Source organism: Plecotus auritus (assembly GCF_963455305.1).
Source record: "Plecotus auritus genome assembly, chromosome: 8".
NCBI lineage: Eukaryota > Metazoa > Chordata > Mammalia > Chiroptera > Vespertilionidae > Plecotus > Plecotus auritus.
Genome location: NC_137782.1, coordinates 98,526,070 through 98,551,237, shown reverse-complemented (window position 1 = coordinate 98,551,237; position 25,168 = coordinate 98,526,070). Strand labels below are relative to the sequence as shown.

Sequence of the window (25,168 nt, the reverse complement as noted above, 5' to 3'; positions counted from 1 at the left end):
AGGATGGTGGCCTTGATTCCGGTCGAGGCACGTATAGGAGGCAGCCAATCAATGATTCTCTCTCACATCTATGTTTCTCTCTCCCTCTCCCTTCCTTTCTCTCTCTAAAATCAAAAACATATTTTAAAAAGTCATAATAAATGTTGTTAAGGTTGTGGAGAAACCAAACCCTCTTTGCAGTGGGCATCTAAATGGTGCAGCCACTGGGGGCGACAGTATGGGGCTCCTCAGAAAACTAGATACAGAACCACCATAGATCCAGCAACTCCACTTCTACGTTTATACCCAAAAGAATTGAAAGCAGGGACTCAAATAGCTATTTGTGCACCAAGGCTCACAACAGCACTAGCCACAACAGTCAAAAAGTGGAAGCAAACCGTCTTTATAAAATCTCTGCTCACCATCAAAAGTTCAACAAGTACAACTTTCAACAATAAAGATAACTTTTTAAAATCTAAAATAAGTTCAAGAAGAAGTACAGTAAAAGATCAATGAAAATGTAAGTGCTTCCACTGCATCCAAGGGCACTGATGGGCGAGTTCACTGCAACACTTTCACTGTGTCTACGTATAGGCAATTGTTCCTTTAAGGCAGTAGTCGGCAAACTCATTAGTCAACAGAGCCAAATATTAGCAGTACAACGATTGAAATTTCTTTTGAGAGCCAAATTTCTTAAACTTAAACTTCTTCTAACACCACTTCTTCAAAATAGACTCGCCCAGGCCGTGGTATTTTGTGGAAGAGCCACACTCAAGGGGCCAAAGAGCTGCATGTGGCTCGCGAGCCGCGGTTTGCCGACCACAGCTTTAAAGCATTTACCAGGAATCTTCATTGCACCCCCCGCCCCGATTCTCTGGCATCTGGGTGGGGGGGCAGGGGGGAATGCAGACATATCTGTGTGCGTGCACATCTCTCCAACACAAATCAGAATCACATACATTGCTCTGCCATCCATTGTCATGTGCACGAGTCTTCCCCCAATTTGTCGGTGCTCTTGACTTTAGAGTGCTTTCTACTGTGCACAAGTTTTCTACTTATATACAATCGAACTTGAAAGTTATCTTCCTTCCTGATTTCTGCTGTGCATGTCCTAATTAGAACGGGCTTCCCACTTTGCCTGGGTCTTCCTTCCAGAGCATCGAATGGAGTACCAGCCTCCTAAGGGCTATGATTATTGAGGGTGCAGGGAGAAAGCACACGCACTGAGAGTCCGCATGCCAGGGTGCCCGGTTGCTGGCACTGATCACATCCCCGCAGGTGGAGCATCCACCAGCTGGAATGTAGAAAACCCTGCCCCTCTGTAATGGGACAGGGACGGCACAGCACCGCAGGTCTGCTCATCTTGTGACAAAGCACTTCAAAAAATGAACTTTTTACAAGAATGTATTAGTTTTATAATCAGGAAACAAAAATTTTAAAAAATTATCTGTAGAAAATGTTAGAGGACACGAACTCTCACCTGGCTCAGCCTCATGTCCATCAGCGTGTTCCTTGCTTGGCCAATCTTCCTCATGTCCAGCTCACCTGTGCCAGGTGTCATCAATCCAGGTGTCATTCCACCTGGGTATGGAGTGTTCAGTCCACCAGGATAGGGTGTGTTAAGACCTCCAAATTGCTGGAGAGAGAAGGGGTAAGATGCTGAAGTCCCTCAGGACGTATGCAGCTGTCCAGACAGACTTGGCGGCAGTGTAGCCTGGACTGCAGAAGCACCAGGTCCACCACACTGTCTAACTGTGACCAGAGTAAATGAGGCCCATCCCCACCACACTGTCTAACTGTGACCAGAGTAAATGAGGCCCATCCCCTTCTAGCAGCTCGCTCACAGTCTGCCGGGGGTCCACGGAGGTATGGTTCTCTCCAGTCTGCAAATGTTTGGCGAAGAAGCTGTCGGGAACAGGGGTCAGTTTCTCGTAGCGTGGGTTCCGCTGGCGTTTGTTCCTGGCGTCACCAACCTCAGGGATGCTCAGCCACTCTTCCTCTGTGACTTCTGCCAACTTCCTCTGAAAACATCCGGCCCCTCCAAACATTAATTCCCTGAATTTGTTTCACATTGCTCAAGGAAAACTATCCTCTCCCTGGCCCCACCCTCCAGATCATCATACTTAGAAAGGACCTGGATGCAGAAATGGTTGTCTACTCATTTAGAAAAGTCAACTTGCTGATCTGCTCCACTTCACTCAATGCAAACTGTTCTGTCAAAGCCCAGAGGACACAGCTTAGAAATGTATAAACAGAGTTAACCTTACAAAGAAAATACCCACATTTATCTGTCCTTTAGCAGGGGGGAACCCTTCAGCACACAGACATATAATTAAACAGACTAAAGCAGGGCCTTCTTCTAGCCTGAGTGAAAGGAAGAGCACAGTTAGGAAAGTCTCAGCAGCTCCACCCCAGACAGGCTGGCTCTCTGCGGGCAGCCTGGGTGCCCTCCCTCTCTTACTTTGAGATCTGAGAACTGCTGTTGGATTTTGGGGCGTTCCATACGGTACTTTTCAATTTCTTCTTTCTCCCTTTGCTCCCTAGGAAGTAAAATGTGTGCATGCATTAGAAATGCTGGGCGTCTGAAACAAAGTCACTTTATTTTTTTTTTATTTTTTTTTTAAAACATATTTTATTGATTTTTTACAGAGAGGAAGGGAGAGGGATAGAGAGTTAGAAACATCAACGAGAGAGAAACATCGATCAGCTGCCTCCTGCACACCCCGCACTGGGGACGTGCCCGCAACCAAGGTACATGCCCTTGACCGGAATCGAACCTGGGACCTTTCAGTCCCCAGGCCGACGCTCTATCCACTGAGCCAAACCGGTTTCGGCCAAAGTCACTTTATTACACTTCTCAATTAGGCCACCAAATATAACTCAAGTATCTACCAAATGAAAACATGCAGAAATTCAACGAAGTAAAAACAAGTTGTTTTACTCTAACATAAATACTTGCATTTGAACACAAGTATGTTTGCTGCTTTAAAATTCTACAAAATAGCAAAGGCAGGGCCATCCTATGAATGCCAGCTGCCCCTCCACCCTCCTACTGAGGTAAACAAACAGTAAGCCCTCCCAGCTTCCCGGCTCCAACCAGGTTTCAAAGAGGGAGAGTTCCTGGGCTCCTGGGAGCTGAGACTGGTCTAGACACTGGGAAGAAATCTGAGGTTATATTTGAACATAGAATAACAGGCATGTAACAAAGTATCAACCAAGCTCAGCAAACAGGACTTGACAGGAACCAAGCGGCTGCCCAGCTGGCGTGGCTTGGTGGTTGAGCATGGGTTGAGCATCAACCTATAAACCAGGTCACAGTTCGATTCCTGGTCAGAGCACATGCCCAAGTTGCAGGCTTGATCCCCAGTAGAAGGCATGCAAGAGGCAGCTGATCAATGATTCTCTCTCATCACTGATGTGTCTCTCTCTTTCTCCCTTTCCCTTCCTTTCTGAAATCAATAAAGATATATTTTTAAAAATAAAATAAAACTTCCTAACACTGAGATTCACACTTCCCTCTACCAGGTAAGAGAAAGGTATCTGTAGGCAGGAATCTGAATGGACTATGACAGACGATGTGTGTGGAAGGGAGAAACCCTTCTCCAGGAGCTGGAAAGTCAGTCACCATGGCCCCTGACACAAAGCAACACACAGGTGCACCTGTCAGGTGTTCTGGCCAAAAATGCTGCACCTGTATCAGTCAGGCCTTGGCTCCAGTGTCCACTCCACAGGAACAGAGAGCAGGACAAGTTAAAGGACAGGCGCTTCTACAAATAACTGATCTCTTCAGAAAGCTGATGTCACAAAAGGTTCAAAGGCAAAGGCAGGGGAAAACGTAGGAGATATTACAAGGGAACTGGTTTGACTGTATGGTGGTTTGGGAGAAAAGCAGCTCTGCCATGTTTTGGGGACAAGCAGGGAATACGGACATGGCCCAGATCAGGTAACAGAATCGGGTTCATGCTGAGTGGGACAAAGGTGCTGATCAGTGTGGGAGACAGACTGCTCAATGCTGAGGGTGAACTGACCCTGAGTGACCCAGCAAAGACCACCTGCAGGTGTGGAGAGATGAATGTGCAAACTGGGACCAGTGCTGGTACTCCACAGGGGTGGGCATGTTTGCTGCACTATTGTTTCTACTTGTTTCAAGTTTTCATAATGAAGTTCTGAAAAGCCAACCACTTACTTAATACGACTTTCCACAGGTATCCATGCCAGTTTTTTAATGAATGACTTCCAGAAAGTTGGAATCAAAGCTTCTTTAATATGCAAACCATGTGCACTTAACTACCATACTTGTGCACAAGCATAAAAACACTCCCGTCAAGTCCTGGCGGTTAGAGTTCCAGCCCTAGGACCAAAAGATCTGGTGTTCGATCCCCAGTCAAGGGCACTTAACTGCGTTGCAGTTCCATCCCCAGCCTCGGTCTGGGGAAGGCAACCAATCAATGTATCTTTCTCACATCAATGTTTCTCTCTCCCTCCACCACTCACTTCCACTCCCTAAAAAAATCAATGGAAAAAATATCCTCCAGAAGATTAAAAATGGTGGCAGAGTAAGTGGATGCTGCACGGACATGCTCCTAGGACCAAACTGGAATTGCAACTAAAATACAGAAAAACTTCTTGAATAATCAATGGGAGACTCACAGGAGAGAACCCTGATAACTAAAGACAGAAAGTGGAGACCGCATGGAGACTGGTAGGAGGGGCAGAGGCATGAAAGGGCTGGCCAGACACCCACAGACAGCAAGTTCAGGAGTGATATCTCAGCTGTGGGGGTTGCCACTGAGAACTCTGGGGTTTAATCCCCAACCTGGGCCCCCCAGCAGAGAGCACCAGAACTAAGAAGGGTACCCACATAACATCTGGTTGTGAAAAGTAGTGGGGATGCCATCAGCCAGGGAGAGATGGCTGGAAATTCAGACCCCCTCTTAAAGGGCCAACATACAAAATTCCCATGCAGCCGTTCACCTTGTGCTCTGGCAGAGGGAGGGCCGAGTGGGCTGGAGCTGTGCGAGCAGAAGCCAGGGTTGGAGGCTCTGGGATTAGAGCTCAGAAGGCAGACATCCTGATTCCCTGTGCTGAGTCATTCCGTCACTCTGCAGAAGTCATCTTTCTCATGAAGACAATTACTATCTAGGCAGTTTTGCCTGGGGGAAGACAGCTGACCCACCCAATTGGAAAACCCCTTGCCCCAAGGTGTGGAGTTGCTGAGGGCCATTAGAAGACTGAGAATAATTAGCCTCCTGGCAGAAGCAATCACCCCACCCTGTTGGGAAAAATTCTTGTCATACCTGTGGACAATTGCCTGAGGGCTATTCAAGGCTAAATCCCATCAGTCTGCAAACAGAGGCAGTGTCTGGAGGCTTTGAGTCTTTGCCTGATCTAATCAGTCAGTGTTTGACATTGTCCTGCACTAGAGATTGAAAGGCGTAGCACAGTGGTCAGCAAACTGTGGCTCGCGAGCCGTTTGCCGACCACTGGCGTAGCAGATCTACCTAAAATGTGGTCACAAACCCAAAACAGGTACCCAAAATGAGGAAACAAAGAAACAACCCCCAAATGAAAGAACAAGAGAATTCTCCAGAAAAGATAAATGAAATGGAAATAAGAAATTTATTTTAAACAGAGTTTAGAATAATGATGGTAAAGATGCTCAACAGCATGACAAAAGAAATAGTAACTATGAAAACAGAAAGAATGACACAGCACAAATAAAGAACACATTGGAAGGAATACACAGCAGAGTAGGGGAAGCTGAGGATCGAATCAGTGAATTAGAAGACAAGGTTGAAAAAAATCACTCAATCAGAGAACCAAAAAGAAAAAACAATTAAAAAACAAGAGGACAGCTTAAGGGAGCTGTGGGGCAATATGAAACATAAACAATATTCACATAGCAGGTGTGCCAGAAGAGGAAGAAAGGGAGAAAGAGATAGAGAACATATTGAAGAAATAATGGCAGAAAACTCCTCTAACCTGGTAAAGGAAAAAGTCACAAAAGTTCAGGAGGCACAGAGTCCCAAGCAAGAAGAACCCAAACAGGCCCATGCTCAAACACATTGTAATTAAAATGCCAAAAATTAAAGACGAAGAGAGAATCTTAAAAGCAGTAAGAGAAAAAAAAACTGTTACCTACAAAGGAGTTCCCATAAGGCTGACACCTGATTTCTCATCAGAAACTCTATAGGCCAGAAGGGAATGGCATGAAGTACTCAAGGTAATGGAACGCAAGAATCTGAAACCAACATTACTATACCCAGGAAGGCTGTCTTTCAAAATTGATGGTGAAATAAAGAGCTTCCCAGACCAAAAAAAAAAAAAAAGGCTAACGTAGTTTATCACAACCATACCAACATTACAAGAAATGCTCAGGGGACTACTGTAATGAGAAGAAAGAGAGAGAGAAACCTAGGCATACAGAATTAAAACGGTAATAAATAAGTACCTATCAATAATAACCTTAAATATAAATGGATTAAATACTCCAATCAAAAGGCATAGGGTAGCTGAATGGATACAAAACATGACCCAATTATATGCTGTCTACCAGAGACCCACCTCAGAACAAAAGACTCACACAGGATGAGACTGAAGGGATGGGGAAAAAATTTTCCATGCAAACTGAAATGAAAAAAGAGCTGGAGTAACAAGACTCATATCTGACAAAATAGACTTCAAAATGAAGGCCACTGAAAGACACAACAAAGGTCACTACATAATACTAAAGGGATACATCCAACAAGAGGATATAACCCTGGTAAACATATATGCACCCAATATAGGAGCACCTAAATATATCTAAACCAGGGGTGGGCAAACTTTTTGACTTGAGGGCCACAATGGGTTCTTAAACTGGACCGGAGGGCTGGAACAAAAGCATGGATGGAGTGTTTGTGTGAACTAATATAAATTCAAAGTAAACATCATTACATAAAAGGGTACGGTCTTTTTTTTTTTAATTTCAATAGTTTTATTCATTTCAAACATTTTAACAAGAAGAATGTAAACACTAATTATTATAATTTGAAACTTCAAAAAATGGAGGAATCATAGCACAATAACATACCTTATATTGAAGATGGCAAAGGCAAAATAAAATTGCCTAACAAAGGAAAGGTACAAAAGCCTTTCAAATTAAACTTAAATATAATAAAATAATTTAAAACTAAAACAAATAGAAAAGAACAAAATGTGTAAACAGTAAATTAAACATTTTCTTTAGTGCAACTTCCAAATTATGCCCGGGATGTAGATATAGATGGCAATGTAGACTGGGTTGAAAGATTTTTGGTCTTTAAAACATCAACTTCAGTGGGAACAGTGTTGTTGGTCTCCTTTTTAGCTAATGCTCTGATACTGTGCTCGCCAGGGGCGTGTCTCCCTACATCACCACGATAACGTGTCTACGCATTCCCAGGGTGATGTCGGGGGACGCGTCCATGGGCATTACAAGGAGCCTCTGGAAGATTGAGAGGTTGTTCCTTCTACTGAATGGGCGGATATAAATCCGCCCACTCAGAAGAAGGAGCTGCGGCCGTGTTTCCCGACATTGCCATGTTAACACTGCTGCTGGTGAAGGAGTGGAGGGGAGAGCAAGAGAACCCTTGGCTCTTTCGGCTCCGCGGGCCGGATAGAACAGCCGAACAGGCCAGATCCGGCCCACGGGCCGTAGTTTGCCCACGGTTGATCTAAACACATCTAGAGGACTTTAAGTGCATAGGGGTCATTCACAAAGATAAACCACATGATAGAACACAAAACAAGTCTCTACAAGTTCAAGAAGACTGAAATCATATCAAGCATCTTCTCAGATCACAGTGGAATGAAATTACAAATCAACTACAGTAAAAACACCCAAAAACATTCAAACACATGGAGGCTAAATGGCATGTTATTAAGCAATGAATGGGTTACCAACGATATCAAGAAAGAAATCAAACACTTTCTGGAAACAAATGAAAATGAACACACAGCAAAAGCAGTCCTGAGAGGAAAGTTCATAGCACTACAGGCCTACCTCAAAAAACAAGAAAAATCAACAATAAACTATTTAACCCTACAACTTAAAAGAACTAGAAAGAGAACAAGAAAAGCCCAGAGTAATAGGAGGAAGATTAGAGCAGAAATAAATGACATAGAGACTAAAAAAAAATACCAAAAAAAAATCAATAAAACCAAGAGCTAGTTCTTTGAAAGGATAAACAAGATTGTAAGAAAATACTATGAACAACTATATGCCAACAAGTGGACAATGTGGATGAAATGGACAAATTCGTAGAAAAATACAACCTCCCAAAACTGAATCAGGAAGAATCAGAAAACCTGAATAGGCCAATAACAACTGAGGAAATAGCAGCAGTAATAAAAAAAACTCCCAGCAAACAAAAGCCCAGGTCTGGACAGCTTCACAGGAATTTTATCAAACATTCAAAGAAGAACTAACACCTCTACTCCTCAAACTATTTCAGAAAATGCAAGAGGAAGGAACACTTCCAAACTCTTTTTATGAGGCCAGCATTATCCTAATTCCAAAACCAGATAAAGACACTACAAAGAAAGAGAATTACAGGCCAATATAAATATAGATGCTAAAATCCTCAACAAAATATTAGCAAATCGGATCCAGTAATATATTAAAAAGGACATACACCGTGACCAAGTGGGATTTATTCCAGGGATGCAAGGCTGGTACAATATTCGCAAGTCAATAAATGTGACATATCACATAAACCAAAAATCACATGATCATATCAATACACGCAGAAAAAGCATTAGCAAAAACCCAACTCCCATTTTTGATAAAAATTCTGAGCAAAGTGGGAATAGAGGAAGCATATCTCAACATGATAAAGGACATATATGACAAACCTATAGCCAACATCACACTCAATGGGCAAAAACTAAAACCAGTTCCCCTAAGAACAGGAATAAAACAGGGATGTCCACTTTCACCACACCTGTTAAACATAGTACTGGAAGTGCTAGTCAGCCGTGGGCAAACTACGGCCCGCGGGCCGGATCCGGCCCGTTCGGCTGTTCTATCTGGCCCGCGGAGCCGAAAGAGCGGAGGGTTCTCTTGCTCTCCCCTCCGCTCCTTTACTTTGAATTTATATTAGTTCACACAAACACTAGTTCATTTATATTAGTTCACACAAACACTCCATCCATGCTTTTGTTCCGGCCCTGCGGTCCAGTTTAAGAACCCATTGTGGCCCTCGAGTCAAAAAGTTTGCCCACCCCTGTGCTAGCCACAATGATCAGACAAGAAGAAATAAAAGGCATCCAAATTGGAAAGTAGAAAGTAAAACTCTCATTATTCACAGGTGACATGATATTGTACATAGAAAACCCTAAAGACTACTAGATTTCATAAATGAATTAAATTCGATGGCTTGTTATTACATTAACTAGAGGCCCGTTGCACGAAGAGATTCGTGCAAGAGGCCTTCCTTCCCTTGGTTTCCAGCACCAGTTTTCCTCCGGCACCCGGGACTCAGGCCTTCGCTCCGGCCAGGGTCTGCCTTCTTCATCTTTGCTGCAGACTCCGGAGTCTGCAGTCTTGTCTCCACTGAGGCACTCTGCTCCTGTAGATCCCTTCACCCCCCACCCTCCCTCTCATAGCAGGCATCCTGCCCTGCTCTGCCCGGCCACTCGGCACCTGGAGCAGCTGGTGGCCGCCATCTTTGGCCTTCTAATTTGCATACTCACTCTGATCAGCTGTGGGTGTAGGGAGGTACGGTCAATTTACATGTTTGTCTATTATTAGGTAAGATAATGAATTCTCAGAGACACTAAAAACAATCCCATTTACCATTGCAACAAAAAAATTAAGATACTTGGGAATAAAACTTAACCAAGGAGGTAAAAGACCAGTACTCGGAAAACTACAGGACGTTGAAAAAAGAGAAGATATAAACAAATGGAAGAATATACGGTGTTCATGGATTGGTAGAATCATTAAAATGTCCATACTACCCACGGCAATCTACAGATTCAATGCAATCCCTATTAAAATACCAATGGCATATTTCACAAATCTAGAACAAATACTCCAAAAATTTATATGGAATAAAAAAGACCCCAAATGGCTGAAGCAATCTTGAGAAAGAAGAACAAAGTTGGAGGAAGCACAATACCAGATATCAAGTCATACCACAAAGCCACTGTAATCAAAACAGCCTGGTACTGGCACAGGAACAAGCATACAGACCAATGGAACAGAGCAGAGAACACAGAAATAGACCCAAGCCATTATGCTCAATTAATATTTGACAAAGGAGGCAAGAGCATACAATGGAGTCAAGACAGTCTCTTCAATTAATGGTGTTGGGAAAATGGACAAGTACATGCAAAAAGATGAAACTAGACCACCAACTTACACCATACACAAGAATAAACTCAAAATGGCTAAAAAATGTAAGTCAGGAAACAAGAAACCATAGGCAGCAAAATCTCAGACATCTCTCTTAGCAATATGTTTACAGATACATATCCAGGGCAGTGGTCGGCAAACTGCAGCTTGGGAGCCACATGCGGCTTGCGAGCCACGGTTTGCCGCTCTGTTGAATAATGAGCTTGCCGACCACTGTCCTAGGGCAAAGGAAACTGAGGAGAAAATAAACAAATGGGGCCACATCAAAATAAAAAGCTTCTGCACAGCAAAAGAAACCATCAACAAAAAGAAAAGGGAGCCCAACTGCATGGAAGAACATATTCAGCAATGATACACCTGATAAAGGGTTAATTTCCAAAATATACAAGGAACTCATACACCTTAACAAAAGGAAGACAAACAATCCAATTAAAAAATGGGCAAAGGCCTGGCTGGCGTGGCTCAGTGGTTCAGCGTTGACCTATGAACCAGATCATGATTCGATTCCCTGTCAAGGCATATGCATAGGTTGTGGGCTCAGTCCCCAGTGTGGGGCGTGCAGGAGGCAGCCAATCAATGATTCTCTCCCATGGTTGATGTTTCTCTCTCCCTCTCCCTTCCTCTTTGAAATCAATAAAAATACATTATTTTAAAAAATGGGCAAAGTGGACATACAGATGGCCAAGAGACATATGAAAACATGCTCAAAGTCACTGATCATCAGAGAGATGCAAATTAAAATGACAATGATGTATCATCTCACACCTGTCAGAATGGCTACCACCAACAAATCAACAAAAGACTAGTACTGGCAAGGATGTGGAGAAAAGGGAACCCTAGCACACTGCTGGTGGGAATGCAGACTGGTGCAGCCATTATGGAAAACAATATGGAGTTCCCAAAAAAATTAAATATGGAACTGCCATTTGACCCAGTGATCCCACTTCTAGGAATATATCCTAATAATCTCGAAACACCAATCAGAAAGAATGTATGCACCCCTTTGTTCATAGCAGCACACTTTACAATAGCTAAGGTTTGGAAGCAGCCCACGTGCCCATCAGTAAATGAGTGGATAAAAAAGCTGTGGTATGTTTACACCATGGAATACTATGCAGCAGTAAAAAGAGAAGAATCTCTTACACTTTGAGACAGCATGGAGGGACCTGAGAGTATCATGCTAAGTGAAATAAGTCAGTCAGAGAAAGACAAATATCACATGATCTCACTCATGTGGAATCTAATTACAAAATAAACTGATGAATGGAGTGGATCCAGAGACATGGAAGCATGGAACAGAGTGCAGAATCTCAGAGGAAAGGCAGGGGGAAATAGGATGGGTGGGAGGTAATCACCAAAGACCTTGTATGCATATATGCATAACCCAGGGGCAGGGACAATTACGTGGTGAAAAGCTGGGGCGGGGGATGGGGGGCCAGCTGGAAGAAGTTAAGCTGGGTGGGGGGGAAAGGGGACATATGTAATACTTTCAACAATAAAGATTAAAAAGAAAAAATTGCCCTAGCCGGTTTGGCTCAGTGGATAGAGTGTCGACCTGCGAACTGAAGGGTCCCAGGTTCAATTCTGGTCAAGGGCACATGCCTGGGTTGCAGGCTTGATCCCTAGTAGGGAGCGTGCAGGAGGCAGCTAATCAATTCTCATCATTGATGTTTCTATCTCTCTTTCCCTCTCCCTTCCTCTCTGAAATCAATAAAAATATTTTTTAAAAGATTAAAAAAATAAGTAAAAAATAAAAAAATATCCTTGGGTGAGGATTAACAAAAAACAAACAAAAAACTCTTGTCAAGAACTATGTTTCACTCTTCTGAAATGATCTTGAAAATATTAAAAATGCTACATGTTATGGGAAGTTATAAAATTGCATGTGTAATGAGCAATAAAAAGAGGAAAGTAAAACCAAATGCCAATTGTCACTTTCCAGGCTTATGAATTAATGTCACCCTATCCCTATACTTAATCTCATTGTCCTAATATCCTAATATATAAAATCCCTGGGTCATAACGACCAGTAACGACTGATGCTCGACCAACCAGAAGTCAGCCCTGCAGGCATGGTGCCTGACTGTTGAGGGGGCTGCAAATCAGGGCCAGAGGCAGGCCTGAAGAGGAAGCAGGGACTGATCCGTTGCCTCTGTGGCAGCTTTGGATCAGCACTTGCCTCTCTTTTTCTCTCCCAGTCTGGCCAACAGCTACACCTCCATTTCTTTCCAGGCCTCCACTGGGGCTGCTGATCAGCCCCGCCTTTCTGATCAGGCCCCGTTGGTAGGCCCAAAGACGCTCAATGACATAGGAACTGACCAATCAGAACCAAATGTGGGTGCTGTGAAGAACCAATGGCTGCCTAGGAGGCGGAGCTTTTGACATAGATTAGCATAGCAACCGGCCAATCAGAACCAAGTGTGGGTGCTGTGGGGAGCCAATGCTGCCTAGCAGGTGGTGCTTTTGACGCTGACTGGCATAGAAACCAACCAATCAGAACCAAATCTGGGTGCTGTGGGGAGCCAATGGCTGTCTAGGAGGCAGAGCTTTTGACACTGACCGGCGTAGAAACCGACCAATCAGAACCAAATTGGCCAACAGGGGAGGGCAGTTGGGGGTGATATCAGGCCGGCAGGGGAGGGCAGTTAGGGGTTATCAGGTTGGCAGGCAGAAGCAGTTAGGGGCGATCAGGCAGGCAGGCAGGTGAGCAGTTAGGAGCCAGCGGTCCCAGATTGTGAGAGGGATGTCCCCAATTGGAGAAGGTGCAGGCTGGGCTGAGGGAACCCCCACTCCATGCACAAATTTCATGCACTGGGCCTCTAGTTCTATAAGGATAATGCATTTTTAATTCTTTTAAAATATATTTTTATTGATTTCAGAGAGGAAGGGAGAGGGAGATAGAATCATCAATGATGAGAGAGAATCATTGATTGGCTGCCTCCTGCACATCCCACACTGGCAATCGACCTGCAACCCAGGCATGTGCCCTGACCAGGAGTTGAACCGGTGACCTCTTGGTTTCTGGGTCCATGTTCAACCACTGAGCCACATCGACCAGGCAGAACGCATTTTTAAAATAAAAAATATAAAGAACTTAAAATGATAACTCAACATATATTAATCAACATCACTACACCTATTCCAAAGACAGTAACCCTGATGTGTAATCAAGATAGTCCCCCAAATGCTGCTGGGTTCTGGAAGCCAGCGCAGAGTTTGTAAGCTCTCCATTGCAGCCCCAGCCCTGCGGCTCCTGACCAACAGCCCAGCGTTTACGCAGGTGCTGCCACCACAGGCAAGACCCAGGGGCCTCAAAGCTGAGCACACACAAACTATTCTTGCAACTTTTCTCCAAGTCTAAAACAAGGCAAAACAAAACTTTATTTTAAAAAAGCTCCATAAAAGACAGTGAAGAGCCCTGACTGGTTTGGCTCAGTGGATAGAGCGTCAGCCTGCGGACTCAGGGGTCCCAGGTTCGATTCCAGTCAAGGGCATGTACCTTGATTGCGGGCACATCCCCAGTAGGGGGTGTGCAAGAGGCAGCTGATGGATGTTTCTCTCTCATTGATGTTTCTAACTCTCTCTCCCTCTCCCTTCCTCTCTGTAAAAAAAAATCAATAAAATATATTTTAAATAAATAAATAAATAAATAAATAAATAAATAAATAAAATAAAGCAAAACATCTACAGACTAATTAAAAAAAAAAAAAAAAAAAAGACAGTGAAGAATAGTAACTGGTTTTACCTTCTTTCTTTTCTTCTTTCGTCCATCCTTTTATCCAGAGCTGCATAAATAGCATCTGCTTCCTCGTCATCCTTTTCGTAGGGCCCACTTGAGAAGAGGCTCCCTGCATAGCCATTAAACTGGGAACCAAAAACATACCTGGAGGGTCAACTTCTCCTCCTACACAATCCCACAAGCAGAGACAGAGGACTTCCAGTTGCAAATGCTAAACAATATTCTGTAACCAGACAAACCCAAATTGAGGAGTAGCAAAGCAGCTGTCAAGGGCAGGGAAGATGAAGGAGACTAAGCAGCCAAATGCAACGAGGGGTCTGGACTAGGTCCAGGACCAGAGGAGGACACAAGATGGGAAACTGTGGAATTCAAGTAACACTTGTAGATCAGTTAAGAGTGCTGTGTCATGTCTATTTGCTGGTTCGATAACTATATTAAGATCATGGAAGATGGGGAGAAGCCTGTGAAGAGTAGCCAGGAATTCTCTCCATTATTCTGCAAGTTCCCTGGAAATTTAAAATTATTTCTGAACTAATTTTAGAAAGCTTTTCCTCTGAGGAAAAATGCCATGTTAGAACATATCTGAAGAAAACTTCAATGGACCAAACACCAATTAACAAAGAGGGTGGCTTGGCTGGTGTGGCTCAGTGGTTGAGCATCAACCCATGAACCAGGAGGTCACGGTTTGATTCTTAGCCAGGGTACATGTCCAGTTTGTGAGCTTGATCCCCAGTAGGGGGCATGCAGGAGGCAGCCGATCAATGATTCGCTCTCATCATTGCTGTTTCTATCTCTCCCTCTCTCTGAAATAAAAAACAAACAAACATTTAACAAAGAGTGTTCACACTAAAGCAAAAGAAAGCAAATACTATCACTAATCCCACTTTACATTTTTATTTTTAAATTTTCACTGGCCAAGGCTTGAGCGCTCTTTCCCCGCAGAGCATGTCCACTCGAGTCTCGTTTTTGAGAGTGTACTTTCCTAAATTCCAAGGGCCCTTCTTCTGCTTCTGTAACTTGTTTCCTGAGTCTACACAGCCTAGCCGACGCACTTCCATTACCTCTGTAACTTTTTTATTTTTATGAGTTTATTTGAATCAAACTAAAGACATATGTCAGGGAGCAAGATCTCAAATGCTCCTCTGTAACTTTCTAAATAAACTTGCTTTATAATTTGAGAAAAAAAAAAAAAAACTTCACTGGCCAAGACAAAACACCAATGCAGTGGTTGTAACAGCTGCAAGAACATGTCTCTTAAAAAAAAAAAAAGTTTTTATTGATTTGAGAGAGAGGAAGGGAGAGGAAGAGAGAGAGGAACATCAACTGGCTGCCTCCCTCACGCCCCCGACTTGGGAGCGAGCCCAAAACTGGGGTACGTGCCCTAACTGGGAATCAAACTTTCGACCCTTTGGTGCACAGGACGACACTCAACCAACTAGGCCAGGACAGATTTGAAGAGGTAGTAAATCTTTATATTTGTCCTGCTCCCCTCACTCCGCTACAGAAACCCCATGAATAGCTGAAAGAGTAAATGCACCAGCCACATGGAGCCACCCATCACAGATGCCAATAGCACAGGGTTTAGAAGCTGCTCAGCTGTCTGGAGACCGGCCGGGGAGCCCACGAATCACCTCATCATAGTTGGTGTCGTTCAGATCCTCATCATCATCATCCGCAGCCTGGCTCTTCTTCATCTGGTCCCCGACGGTCCTCTTGCCCGGTGGCGCGTGGCGGTCATCCACAGGATCGTTGGCATCCCGGGCAGGCCCGATGTCTGACCGTGTGGTGAAGCCAGTGGCGCTGCAGAAGACCCCAAGATGCCCATTTACCTTGTTTCTGTGCTCTTCCCTCCACACTTTTCACCTTTCCTAACACCTCCAAAGATGCTGGTGGCAGTGAGCTACACGTTTGTGCTCCTCAGGCAGAAATTTACCCTGAGGTTACTCAAACTTGCTTTTGCCACCACATCCTCCTTAGGAGAGAATCCCCAGGGCATTAGAATGCCCTCCTTCCAAGCCCCAGGCCCCATTCCCAACAACCTCCCATCCAACCAGGCCCTCAAACCCAACCTAACCCCATCAGAGTTCCTCTTCTGTGTCCCCCTGTGGCTACTTTGGGCAGTTTCAGCTGATGAGGACAGTGCCATCCTGGCATCAAGGCAGACACCCTGGTATGAGACTTGCCTCCCTCAGTCCTTCTCCATCCCATCTGTCCCCACGGTGCACTGAGTCCAGCTCCCAACCCTTCCTTCTCAGACCACGACTCCCAACAGCTGGGAACCAAGTGAGCCCCCCCTCCGCGCACCTCCCCTCCAGCAGCTCGGAAGCTCTGCCTCCCCAATGCCCCCAGGGCCCCACTGCCATCACCACACGTTCTGCTCAGACTCCTCGCTATCTATTCCCTCACCTGCCGCATCTGTTTCCTTAGCTGCCTACTACACAAAACGTGTTTCTCCTATAACCCTGCCACATTTCTGCATGACTAAATCCAGCTTTCCTTCTAAACTTGGCTCAAATGCTACCACTCCATCAAGCGTCCCTGGCCTCTGGACCCCAGAGTTCTAAATCTGTTACCCTTTGTGAATTTATTTATGCATTTAGCCCAACTCTCCTAGCCAACTACAGGTCCTCTGAAGGCATTGTCAAATATGAGGCGTATGTGTACCCACAGATTCTAACACAATACCCCCAAGGAGAGATACCCAGTTTTCCTAACCAAATAAATCATCAAACAGGATGATAACGACTGCTCATTTATTCAACAATGTACGGTAGTCGTCTGTGTGACGGGAACCCAGTCGCAAGACTCCCGGATGCCGTCCCTGAGCCTGGGGAGCTGAGAGTTTGAGCAAGCAGGGTGAGACCACGGACAGCACGGGGAAAGTAGGCACTACGAGCAGCCACACAAAAGACTCTCCCAGATGATGGGGAAAGGCCCAGTGACACTGGACACGGCGGGAGTCTGCCTGACAACGTGGGCAAGCCGATGCCCGCATCGCAGAGACCTAAACACGAGCTTGGGGCCACCGCGTGGTTAAGCCCAGTCACCCCGCGCCTGGGGTCTGTCCTATCCCCGAAGAACGATCCTTCCTACAAACACTGAGCCAAATGGCCTCACATCTTCCAGACTCGGTGACCGCAGATCCTCACTTATTGTCTCAGTCCGGTAGTTCGGACGGGCTCGCACCGAACCCCTACCCCTTCCCCCAGCGCCCAGACCCGGCCAGGCCCCGCAGCCCGCCCCACGGCTCACCCTCGGCCCAGACCCGGCACGTAGCCGAGCGGCGCGGGCATGCCCAGGAACGGCTTCTTCTTCTTGTTCATGGCGCCGCCGCCGACGAGGACTGGGAAGAGAAGGGACGGAAACCGCACCGGAGGCGAAGGACCGCAGGCGTCCGAAGCTGCGAGGCAGGAAGAAGTTACGGGCTCCGCGTCACCCGCGCCCCGGAAACAGAGCGCGCGGTACGCAAGAAGCCCCGCCCACCTAGGGTTCCCGGGGCGGAAGTTCCGGAAACGCAACTTCCGGTAACGGCTAGGGAACGGAGGTGTGGCGGGTGCTTGAGCGGGAGCGCCTCAAGTGGCGCGGCGGGCCGACCGCCCGGCGGAGACGACGACACCCTGGACCATCCCTGCGGGACCTGGAAACCGAGCGGCATCCCTGCTTCCTGCGTATTCCCCAGGCTTTCCAGGGAGACCTGCCTGTATCAGCCCAGCCGCTCACCCTGCTTCCTCTCCAGAGTTGCCCCAGTCCCGGGCAGGCCCTAACACACCTGAGTGTTGTGCAGAGCTTCTGCAGGGGGGGTTGGGTGGGGTGGGGTGTGTCGTGGTTGTGGGCACCCCTGTCTGCGTGTGCTCCTGTGTAAGGGCTGCTGCCCTAGCTCTCAGTGTTCCGATGCGGACACAGACCCCTCTACAGGCCCTGCCGCCCATTGGGCCCTAGCCATTCCAGTGAGGGCAGGAGCCCAGCTATGGGGAGTGGATGGAGGAAAACAAATGAATGCAGCGCAGAGGTTGGGGACTAGTCAGCATGTGGGAGGGTGAGCCCAGCGCTTGGGTGAATCCCAGGCACACCTCTACTGCTGGTGTTGCTGAGCGTGGGGACAGGTAGGTCATCACTGTGCTCAAGCTTTAAGTGGACACTCTTGACTGTACTTCGCACACAGTCCATGGGCACCTTGGCTCATGCCCCCACACGAACCTGGGAGAGCACTCAGGCGCTTGGCAGAGCAGGCAAAACTCCAGCCGAAAGTCTGACCTTCTGCCCTGGCTGGTTTGGCTCAGTGGATAGCAGGCTGAAGGGTCCCGGGTTCGATTCCTGTCCTCGGTTGTAGGCTCCATCCTCCAGGACCAATTGATGTGTCTCTCTCACATCGGTATCTCTCTTTCCCTCCCTTCCACTCTCAAAGTCAATAGAAAAACACCCGCAGGGAAGATGAACAGAAGGAAAGAAAGCCGGGCCTTCTGCTAGACCAGCAGCCCAGCCCGCTCAGCACTTCTCTGTTCAGGAGCAAACACATCCCTCCTGCCTCTGCAGCCTCCTTGGAGTTCCTCCCTGCGCCTGGCCCAGCCCAGTCCAGCCCTTTTAGGGCCAAGCCTTGGGCACTGAGTCAGACTCCGGGGCTACAGGAGGGGACAGACCTTTCGTTTCCTGGAGTTCACAGTGTGGTGGGAGGCAAGAGGGGGTCTAACTGACTTCTCCTGGAAAGCAAGTGCCCACTTGAGGGAGAGACCTATGGAAAACACTGGAAAATGTGTAAATTAAGAAGTTAGCCCTGACTGGTTTGGCTTAGTGGATAGAGCATCGGCCTGTGGACTGGGGGGTCCCGGGTTCGATTCCAGTCGGGGGCGTGTACCTTGGTTGCGGGCACATCCCCAGTGGGGGGTGTGCAGGAGGCAGCTGATTGATGTTTCTCTCTCATCTATGTTTCTGACTCTCTATCCCTCTCCCGCTCTGTAAAAAGTCAATAAAATATATTTTTAAAAAAAAAGAAGTTAAAGGTGTAAATTGAGGTAGGAGAATGGAGGGAAGTGGTTGGTCTGGCCTTTGACCTGGGCCCCAGGGGGCAGAAGGTCCCAGGAGCAGGTAAGACACCCCCTCCTGCTATGCAGACAGGGGACGGAGGTGTGCTGACTCCCGCCTCTTGCACCTGCAGACGCCCGGACCCCTGCAGGCGCACAGTCCCTGCCCCGGAGTCGTGCCGGGGCGCAGGCCGCCCCTCGCCCTGGCGGACACCTACGTTTGCATCGCAGACCGCGCGCCGCCGACACACCTCCAAGCTTCCGGAGCGCGCCCGGCGCCCGGCTCAGCGGCAGGTGCCTCGCCGCACAGACTCCGGGACGCGGGGACCCGTGTGGGCGCGGGCGGGGGCCGGCCGGGGCGGGGCGGTGGCGCACGTTCCCCGCCGGCCACACGGCCGCCCTGCGCCCGGCGAGGGGCGTGTGCGCGGGCCCCATGTTCACGGAGCTGAGCACCCAGCTGAGCCCCCCGCGAGGCCGCGCTGGGGCTGTGCGCGCCGGATTCGGAGAGCGCCGGGATGTGGACGGTGAGCGCGGCTGGACCCGGGGATCTCGCGGGCTGGGGGCTTGGGGGCCGAGGGGACTGGGGCGGAAATTCGCGGACTCTGAGCCGCGGCAGGCGGAGCGGGGGCCGGGGGGGGGGGGTCTCGTCCTTGCTGAACGGGGTTCCTAGTGTCTTTGTCCTGCGCTGGGTTTAGGGGTGCCGCGGCCTCGGGCCTTTGGGATCAACGCTTCCTTGGCTTGGGGGTGGTGACCGCTCTCGGTTCCTGTCCCTAGGCTGGCACCACCGTGAGGTTCCCTCTTTCTTCGCTTGGGGCGGGGGGGGGGGGGGGAGCGGTAAAACACACGCACACACACACACCCTCCCCAGCCCTTTGCATTGGGGCCAAGGCCACAGCCCGGCTCGAGCACTCCCCCACCCCTCACCCCCCACTCCCATTTTCTACTGTGGAATTAAAGACGTTGGGCTGGGAGGAGAGAAGGACAGACGTGTGGACGGAGATCCCACCTGGAGCACGGTCCGGAAATGGGTGGGACCCGGCTGGCCGGGGACAGGTGCGGCGCCGGCAGAGGCGTCCGACTGGTTTGCCCAGAGCAGCGCCCTCTCGCCCAGGCCGGGCCGCAAAGCGAGGCCGCGCAGCCCTGGCGCCTGTTCCCCAGAAGGTGCCCGCTTAGAATAAGTGTTTCCCACGGTACTCGAAGCCATCTCAAGGCGGTGGCCACACTGGCCACACTCAGTCTGACCCTAGACCTCAAGTTTAGAGTCCTCTAGGGCCATCTGATAACAGAGGGGTGCGAGAATGAGGAGGAGGTGCTAAGTCCGATGAATGGAATGGGGTGGAAGAAGAAGGGGGAGGAAGATGCGGCCCCCCTACCTCCACCCCCACCCCCGCTTACTGAGACCTGGGCACGCGGCCAAGCCCTCCCCGCCATGGGGTGGAGGAAAGGTCTCTCACTCTGTATTCAGGAAGGACTCCGCCTGGGAACCTGATCCTTCCTGCTGAGTCAGAGTCTGGATGCTGTAAAGACCCGGCAAGCCTGGGCCCAGCTTTCTGTGGCGCCGCAGGGCCCTGTTGACTTGTGGACATTACCCAGAGCCTTCCTCCCTCCATTCACTCATTCACAATGTTTCTGGGCACCTCCTGTGTGCCAGGACCTGTGCAAGTCCTTGGGAGGGGTCTGTCCAGGTGTCCGCCATCCCCCAACTCATGTCAGCAGCAAGCCCAGAAATTATGGTAAAACTAAAAGTTGGCAGGTGTAATAAGCTTGTTGTGGGGAGAGACATCTCCAAGGGTCCTGAGTACATAGCTGCACCCTGCACCCTGTACTGAGCAGCCCATGCCAGCTAGGCAGCCGCCATGCACAGAAACCATCCTGGGCCAGGGCCCTGTGGGAGGTGGGAGCAGGAATCCTGGGTTGGCCGCCGGAGTTCAGGCTGCTTGTCAATGAGCCACTCCTAGTGAGCCCTGCTAGGCAGGGCGAAGCTTCAACTCCAGATGCAGAGCCTAGGTTCAGCCTATGAGGATGGGCAGGCAGGCCACCCGAGGGCCTCCCACCACACAGCGTGTAGCAGGCAGATCCTATGTGTGTGCCTTGGCTTGGTGTGGCTTGTGCCAAGGTAAGGATGAGGTCAGGCTGTCCCAGGGCAGCCCCATTGGCTGTCAGTCTTGGGCTTCTTGGTGGGCATATCTTTTCTCTAATCTCAGAGAGAAGAATTGGTCCTGCTCCCCAGAGCATGGGTGTTGGACTTGTTTGTTCTTCATCTTTGAGCTAGGTGGGGTTCTCAAGACAGCTCATGGTGCTTCCTCCTGCCTTTAGGGGATTGGGAACCCCTAGTTGGGAAAGTGGCTCCTTCCTCAGTGGAGGGGAGATGGGCTGAGCAAGGAGAGTAGCCTCTGGCTTTGCCCCTGACCACTCTGACCAGTGCCCTGCTCCACAGCCACTGCCCACTTCAGCTTCTGCCGGACCCTCCTGGAGCACACAGTGTCAGCTGAGAGCATCCCCTGCCACCTGCCTCGGATGCCAGGCTCCAGCCTCACCTGGCATGACTCACGAAGCCAGAGGGCAGCTGGTGGCCGGCCAGTCAAGCTCCTGCAGCAGCCTGGCACAGAGGCCCCCCAGGTACCCAGCTTCCATCTCCATTCGGCCCCTGCCCTCCCCACCACCTCACTGCATCTGCTGCCCTCTCCCCCACAGGGCCGGCTGTACTCTGACCACTGTGGCCTGTACCACACGAGCCCCTCACTGGGTGGCCTGACGAGGCCTGTGGTCCTGTGGAGTCAGCAGGATGTCTGCAAGTGGCTGAAGAAGCACTGCCCCCACAACTACCTCATCTACGTGGAGGCCTTCTCCCAGCATGCCATCACCGGTGAGGGGCCAGATCCCAGGAGAGCTCTGTTTTCTCCTGCTACCCTTTCCTTTCTGTTTTCTCCTGACAGCCTCTCCTTCAGGCCTGTGTCTCTACAGAATCTCTCATTGTCTCTCCCAGTCTCTCCTTTCATCTGGCTTTTCTCTGCAAAGTCTCTATCCATCCTTGTCTCTCCCTCTCTCTCCCTGTCTTTCTGAATTGACCTGTCTCTGTCCCCCCACCACTCTCTCTCTCTAAACCCCCTTTCTCTTTCTCTGTTTCTCCTCCCTGTCTTTGGGTCTGTGCCTCCCCTCCCCACTTCTCTCTCTCTGCCTTCGCTCCTGATATCCACAGGACATTGACCTGAGCTCGACCCCTTTCCCGTCCCTCCAGGCCGAGCACTGCTTCGGCTGAATGCGGAGAAGCTGCAGCGGATGGGACTGGCCCAGGAAGCCCAACGGCAGGAGGTGCTGCAGCAGGTGCTGCGCCTACAGGTGCGCGAGGAGGGGCGGAGCCTGCAGCTGCTCAGCCAAGGTCAGTGGGAGGAGCCAAGAATGCCTAAGAGGCTTAGAGAGGTCTGGGGGATTGGGTTGAAAGTCCCCCACTCTTGCGTGCAGGGAGAGTGGGTAGACCTCAGGAGCGTGGCCGTGGGATCCCAATAAGGGCTCTCCTATACCCACGGTGGTGTGGAGAACTCCAGAGGCCCCCATTCCAACTTACCCATCCACCCATAGCTTCCTTCGGACACGTGTCCTAGTTGCTGCCCAAGGCTTGAGCCCCAGACCCCAGCACTGTGACCAGAGCCCATGGCAAAGATGAGACACAGCCCTTCTCGGACCTCCAGGAGTCCCCAGGGCCAAGCCTGGCCCAGTAGAAGGTGGGACCAGGATTGTCACCTCAGCCACCTCTGGTTGTGCACTGTGGGCTATGCCTGGGATTGGGCTGGTGGGGGCTTCCTCTGTGTATGCCCACCTCCCAGGACCTGGACCCAAGCCCACCCCTTGGTGCTGCTGGTGGCATTTGGGGCAGCCGCCTGGAGCCAGAGCGGGGTTTGGATGTTCCCCCAGAGTCCCAGGGAGTGTTTATTTATACTCCTTTACTCACATCCTCTGGGCATCCTGCCCTGTCCCAGGACGAGAGAGCTGTCTGCCACTCGTCCAGTTCCACAACCTCCCAGCACCTGGAAGACTACCCACAGAGGTGGGATACACTGCCAGGCTCTGTATACTGTGTGCCCACTCCCTGCCCTTGCCCAGGCCCAGCAGGCCCAACCTGCTGCCCAGATTATGGTCATCAGTGTCCACTGGCCAGGCACCCTGCCCAGCACCTTCACTCATTATGTGACCCTCACACGCCCGCATCTACTCATGGGAAGTGAGGATAGAGAGGTTCAGGATTGCCCAAGAGCCTAGGACCTCACAGGGCATGATAGGGACCCGCACCAGCACAGGCAGGTGGCACGAGAGGGACCCGCACCAGCACGGGCAGCCCGATCCTGGCCTTAGATTTGGGAAAGCTTCTCTCCTCTCAGGCTCATGGAGCCACCCTGGAGGCATAGTGATGGGTGGGCATTCCCACTGTCCCTTTCCAGGGAAAACCTAGATTCTCATAAGAGACATCCCCATGCTGCCCACTGGAGACCCAGCCAGTGGTGACAAGCAGTCGCAGAGGGCCTGTGGTGGGGCGGGGCTGACAGCAGAGGGTCAGTGAGGCAGTCCTGAGCCTCCTGCCTCCTGCTCCCTGCTTGCTGCTCCTCTGGGGGCCTCAGAACCTCTGGCACAGACGAGGCTGAGCCCCCAGCCTGCTCTGGCCCCGAGCTGGCTTAAGGAGGCTGGTTTCAGGTCCCACGTGGAATTTAGATAACTGGTCTGGTGCCCAGCCCCCCGTGGAAAGTCCCCTGCCCTGTCTGGCTGCCCTGAGTGTCCCCCCACTTTGTGTCATTGCAATGTCACCCTTTCCAGAGGGCCCCTCCCATCTCTGCCCCCTTCTCCCTCCTTTGTCTTGTCCCCCAAGCTCGTCTTGTCTTTCTTGTTTTTGCGTTCACTTTTTTTATATTCTGATAAAAAGACCAGAAATAAACCTGGTTCTCAAGTGTGGTGTCCAGTCAGCTGGCTTGTGGGGGTGGGGCAGCCCTGAACCGGAGCAGGGGTTACCCGGCCCAGCTGCCTCCTGCCAAAGCCACCAGGGGGCAGTGGTGCGGCATCCTGGCAGGCACCTGTTTATCCCAGGAACGAGGGGGAGGAGCAAGAGCAGAGGCTGGGCTCAGACCGAGGACTGCACCTGGACACACGGGCACAGGTGAGCGAGGCTCCTGGGGCTGCTGTAACAAATGGCAGCTGGGAGGCTTCACGCAACAGAAACCAATTCCCTCCCGGTTCTGCAGGCCACAGTCAGAGACCCTCATCCTTCCCAGCTCTGTTGGCTGCTGAGGATTGCTGGGCTCAGAGACACGTCACTGTGTCCAGGGCCACACGGTCACTTCGCCTTCTGTCTGTCTCATATTTCCCTCTTACAAGGACACTTGTCACTGGACTTAGGGCCCACCTGGATAATCCAGGATGATCTCATCTCAAGACCCTTAACTTAATCACATCTATAAAGACTCTTTTTCCAAATAAGTTCCCATTCACAGGTTCCAGAGATTTTTTTTTTAAAGATGTTTTTATTGATTTTAGAGAGAGGAAAGGAGAGGGATAGAGAGAAATATTGATGAAAGACATCGATTGGCTGCCTCCTGCATGCCCCACACTGGGGACTGAGCCGCAACCCAGGCATGTGCCCTGACCCAGAACTGACCATGACCTCCTGGTTCATAGGTTGACACAACCACTGAGCCACACCAGCTGGGTGGTTCCAGAGATTTGATGTGGCTATCTTTTGGGGACTCCCATGTAGTTTGCCACAGGGCAGTGCCCTGACATAAGAAACACGGGTCATAGCACATGCTCTGACACATGTATGCAGGCAGCAGCCAGACACCAATAGTAACTCAGAGGCATAAACCAACCCCTGCAGTCTGAACACACAGACACAAACACAGAGACACAATGACACCAGCATCCAGACCCAGAGCAACACACTCCAACACAGTATCTCAGACACACAATGACCCCAACCTACAGAAACACACATGACATTGCATGAGACCTGACCTCCAAACATGCTGCAGCCTGAGCATATGTCTGCTAGGTCCAGACATACTCCACCCC

At 49.6% G+C, this 25,168-nt stretch overlaps 2 protein-coding genes across 6 annotated transcripts in view; one reads left to right on the top strand and one right to left on the bottom strand.

Annotated features, from left to right (window-relative positions):
* PRPF6 (pre-mRNA processing factor 6) overlaps positions 1 to 17,542 on the bottom strand; it is a 39,529-nt gene extending 21,987 nt beyond the window's left edge. For both annotated transcript variants that reach the window (XM_080683162.1, XM_080683163.1), the window contains exons 1-6: positions 17,349 to 17,542; positions 15,728 to 15,896; positions 14,103 to 14,221; positions 2,441 to 2,519; positions 1,824 to 2,000; positions 1,460 to 1,615 (exon numbers count right to left, since the gene is read on the bottom strand). In XM_080683162.1, the coding sequence (XP_080539288.1) occupies positions 1,460 to 1,615; positions 1,824 to 2,000; positions 2,441 to 2,519; positions 14,103 to 14,221; positions 15,728 to 15,896; positions 17,349 to 17,419 (771 nt within the window). In that variant the 5' untranslated portion in view covers positions 17,420 to 17,542. The remainder of the gene's footprint in view (positions 1 to 1,459; positions 1,616 to 1,823; positions 2,001 to 2,440; positions 2,520 to 14,102; positions 14,222 to 15,727; positions 15,897 to 17,348) is intronic.
* Positions 17,543 to 19,368: 1,826 nt separating this feature from the next.
* SAMD10 (sterile alpha motif domain containing 10) lies at positions 19,369 to 24,048 on the top strand. 4 transcript variants are annotated; one of them, XM_080683938.1, is made up of 5 exons: positions 19,417 to 19,638; positions 21,552 to 21,733; positions 21,809 to 21,980; positions 22,353 to 22,453; positions 22,694 to 24,048. In XM_080683938.1, the coding sequence occupies exons 1-5, from the start codon at positions 19,548 to 19,550 to the stop codon at positions 22,754 to 22,756; spliced, it is 609 nt and encodes a 202-aa protein (XP_080540064.1). In that variant the 5' UTR covers positions 19,417 to 19,547; the 3' UTR covers positions 22,757 to 24,048. The 4 variants fall into 4 exon arrangements, with proteins under 4 accessions (XP_080540065.1, XP_080540064.1, XP_080540063.1 ...); XM_080683937.1 differs by having other exon boundaries at positions 22,353 to 22,493; XM_080683939.1 differs by having other exon boundaries at positions 19,369 to 19,638; positions 21,552 to 21,980; positions 22,353 to 22,493.
* Positions 24,049 to 25,168: the final 1,120 nt, after the last annotated feature.